The 4,038-nt window shown below is 44.5% G+C and overlaps 1 protein-coding gene across 1 annotated transcript in view; it reads left to right on the forward strand.

Annotated features, from left to right (window-relative positions):
• LOC103746027 (ATP-binding cassette sub-family G member 3-like) overlaps positions 1-4,038 on the forward strand; it is a 25,117-nt gene that overhangs the window by 12,886 nt on the left and 8,193 nt on the right. The window contains exons 5-6 of the mRNA XM_029553550.1: positions 2,071-2,160; positions 3,612-3,736. Of these exons, the coding sequence (XP_029409410.1) occupies positions 2,071-2,160; positions 3,612-3,736 (215 nt within the window). The remainder of the gene's footprint in view (positions 1-2,070; positions 2,161-3,611; positions 3,737-4,038) is intronic.

The raw sequence follows: 4,038 nt of genomic DNA on the forward strand, positions 1-4,038 counted from the left end.
CTTTCTGATGCAACACAGGCCCACCTGCCCAGGGGCGGCACCACCCACAGTGAGCTAGGCCCTCCTACATCACTCAATAATCAAGAAGATACCCCACAGATATGGCCACAGGCCAGCCCAGTGGAGGCAATTCACCAATTGGGCCTCCCTCTACCCAGGTGTGTCAAGTTGAAAATTAAAGCTACCCAACAAACAGGATCTCTCGTTGAACCTAGAGCTCATTGATTTGGTTAGGAGGGCTGGTCAATGAGCTCCAAGCATCTGCCTCCCTTGCATGTGGCATGGCAGACAGTTAAGCCATCTACCCACCCCCATGAATCTACTTTGATGTCTGGAAAATGCTGATTAATCTTGAAAGAAAGAATAAGAATAAATATCAGTTCTTCACTTGTGTGAACTTTCTTCTGTATGGAGCAGATGTTGCTGCCCAGTGAGATGAGGACGACAGATTTCCATTTTGGTCTCTTTTCCTTTTCCGTTTCATTTTCCTTCCCCTCACCTGGCTCCCACTTTCCATTTTCTCTCTCCTCCCTTGTTTTCTCTCTCCTCCCTCCACGCTTCTCTCCTTCATCTCTTTACCTTTTTCCTCCTCTTCTCTTCCCTCTCATTCCGTCCTTTCTCCTGTTCCTCTTCTCTCCTTTCCCCTTTTCCTTCCCTCTCCCTCTGCTCTTTTATCTCCTGCTCTCAGGTCCCTTACTGAACCTGGAACTCGCTGTTTGGCCAGACTAGTGAGCCAACATCCAGGGTCCGCCCATCTGCCTCCAAGTGGGATTTCTAGTGGTGCCCCCATGACAGGCTTTTTACACGGCTGCTGGAGATCGAACTCAGTCTTCATGTTGCCCAGCCGTCGTTTTACCCACTGAGCTGCTCCCCACCTCCTCCTTCCCTTTTTTCTTTCTGTTTTTGGCCTTAGATGCAGGGTCTGGTTGTCGATCTGGAACTCGCTATGTAGCCTCAGGTGTGACTTTTTTTTTTTTTTTTAATCTTTAGGGTTTTTTTAAAAAAATATTATTTATTTTTAGTTTATGTGTGTGTGAGTGTATTGCCTGCATGTATGTGAGTGCACCCATATCGTGCAATGCAATGCTGCAGAGGTCAGAAGAGGGCTTCGGATTCCCCTGGAACTGGAGTTAAGGATGGATGGTAGCTGCCATGTGGGTGCTGGGAATTGAACCTGGGTCATCTGCAAGTGTAGTCAGTGCTCTTAACCGCTGAGCCATCTCCCCAGCCCCTACCTTTTGGTTTATATCTGGCCTTTCGGTCAGTAGATTGTACAGCAAAACAGTTTTCTCTTTAATCTCCTCTTTGGGGATAACTAGATACCCATCATCTGCTTATGTGAAGGGAGTTACTGACCCTGACCTTCCGTGGGTCTTCTACCAGGGAGTTATTGAATATTTGCAATGAGTAGTATCTACTGGACTGTAGATACTGACCCCCTAGCATACCATTTGTCTTAGATGAAACTGATATATGTGTCTAGGACATAGATAACTGCAGAGGGCCTTTCTTTCTCTTTCTTCCTGCTTACCATCCCCTGTTGCACAAACACAAATTGTTTCTTCATAAATAAACATGACTTGAGCCACGTGTGGTGGTCCACACCTTTATTCCCTGCACTGCGGAGGCAGGGGCAAGCAGATCCCTGAGATCAAGGCCCGTCTAGTCTACATGGTGAGTTCAGGCCTGCAGGGGCTACAGGGAGACCATGATTCAAAGAACAAAAAAATTAAATAAATAAACATGACTTAATTTACTTTTTTGAACACTCTGTATACCATGTAGGAAGTGGGCTGACCTGTGTTAGGGATAATTATCAAGGTTTGCTGATGATTCTGTAGTAGATGACTGTAATAAGCTGCTAGATGGAGGAGCTGCCTCGTAGAAGAGACCACTCTGCTATTTCTTCTCTTATAAAGACACGGATCTCACCATGGGTGTTTTCCTCTCATGACCTCACTTAAAACTAACTCCCAAAAGATAAACATCCCAACATATCACATTGTGAGTCATTATCAACGTGTTGGATTTTAGAGAACACAGCAACCATTTTCTGATCTCTCCTGACAGAGCCGGCTTGCTCTATGTGCTGACGATCTTCCAGTGTATCAAAAGTGAGTCCGTAAGGAGGCTCTTTGTGGTTGAGAAGAAGCGCTTTCTGTGAGTATCTCTGCTCCAGGAGTAGGCATCAGAAGTTGGTGATCAAATTGGGCACATTCAGATTTGGGCCTAGGATGTGATCTCGTGGATTACTAGTGGGGTTTTCTTTTTCATTTTTTATTGGTTTATATTGAAATATATAAATTTTGTGTAAATATGTACATCATGAGTTTTTGAAGAATGTATAAATATTACTGATACTGAGAAAAAGAAGTCATGGGCCAGATGGGAAATCAAGAACATGTGATACTTGCTACTCGGGGAAAGTTTCAAAGTTGAGGCTTGATTGGCAATCTCAGTCCTACAGAGAAAGCATCAGTAAAGGGGCTAAAAAAGTATCTTTTGCTTTTTAGCAAATAACACGTTCACGATAATTCTCCAAAAAAAAAACTGCAGGAGGTTGATAGAAATTTAAGTGTAGTAGGTTTGGCAGAAAGTTGAATTTGGAGAGATAAAATGACCGTGAATAAGAGCAAATTTAGCCCTCTTGAATGGAGGGGTGGAAAGAACCAGAGGGGGAGTTTTCAGTAAAGAACTGTTTTATCTCTTCTGAAAATGGAAGAATTTCTTCCCCTGTGGTTAGGACTTGACACTTTCGAAATCAGAAGAGATTTTTCAGTAAGAAAGTACATCCTAAGTACGGAATGATCAGAGAGTGGGGCTGAGGATAGACCTTAGTGCTTGCTTCGCATGCATGAAACCCTGAGTTATGTCCACAGTACCACATAAACCCAGGCATGGTGGCATGCCTATAATCCCAGCACTCAGGAGGTAGAGCAGGAAGATGGCCAGTTTGACAGCATAGGGAGTTCAAGGCCAACCTGGACAAGAGACCCTTTCTCAAAAAAGAAAAAAAAAAAAGGAATTAATCAGAAAGGCAGTGGCTGAGAGAAAGCTGTCAGGAGGATTAGGATGTAGGAGCTGACAGGATTGTGTGTTTGTAAAGTGTGATCATGGAAGGAAGTATTCTCTTTCTGTAAAGTCAGAGCAGGAGAAGTAAAGTCTGTAGTGACCTGGAGCTGCAGTGCAGTTTCAGGAATATGACAGTGTCACCTTCTTCATAAGAGGTGGGAGGAGAAAAGCCTCTGTGATCACTGACTGACATGAACCCCTGAAGAGCTGCTCTTTAGAGAGCCAAGTCAGAGGAGCAGAGTCACTGAGGAGAGGGAAGACATCAGGCTCCGTTTCCCTGGGGTCCGTCCTGTGGCCAGAGTGGACGACACAGGAGAGATTTCTGTCATGAGAGAGGAAAACTGTGAGAGTGTCATGAGGCCAATAGCCCTAGGATACTGGCCTCTGAGATGGGGAAGGACTTGGGTTCAGCCTTGGGCCTGAAGGGCACTGTGCTGTTGGACTCCTGGTGGCAGCAGAAGTCAGTGCAGCTGGAGTCTCATCTGTGCCTTCTAGACTAATCTAGGATGTAAGATGTGGATTTTTTTTTTTTTCTATAGACATGAGCATACCAGTGGATACTACAGAGAGTTACCGTATTTCTTTGGAAAACTGATATCTGAGTTGGTCCCCATGAGGTTGTTGCCAAGTATTTTATTTACTTTTATATCATACAGCATAGCAGGTAAGTACCTAGATAGAAAGATTTGTCTTCAGTCTTGGGTATGAGGTGAAGTGTGTTTTGGTTCATAGAGCTGTCAAGGAAGCCCACAGCGGGTCCCACTGTGCGCTCTGAAACACCTGTCCAGTGTGGGTATTGTCACCAGGATTTGTTCCCAGCAGAACTAAAAAGCTTTATGAAACTGTGTTTTTACTGGAAGACTCTTATACAAACATAGAAATAGCTTATAAGTCTGAGACTGTGCGTGCACACACATGCACACACACACACACACACACACACACACACACACACACCATGTAAAT

This window comes from Nannospalax galili, unplaced genomic scaffold (genome assembly GCF_000622305.1).
Source record: "Nannospalax galili isolate Female #2095 unplaced genomic scaffold, S.galili_v1.0 scaffold2924, whole genome shotgun sequence".
Taxonomy (NCBI): domain Eukaryota; kingdom Metazoa; phylum Chordata; class Mammalia; order Rodentia; family Spalacidae; genus Nannospalax; species Nannospalax galili.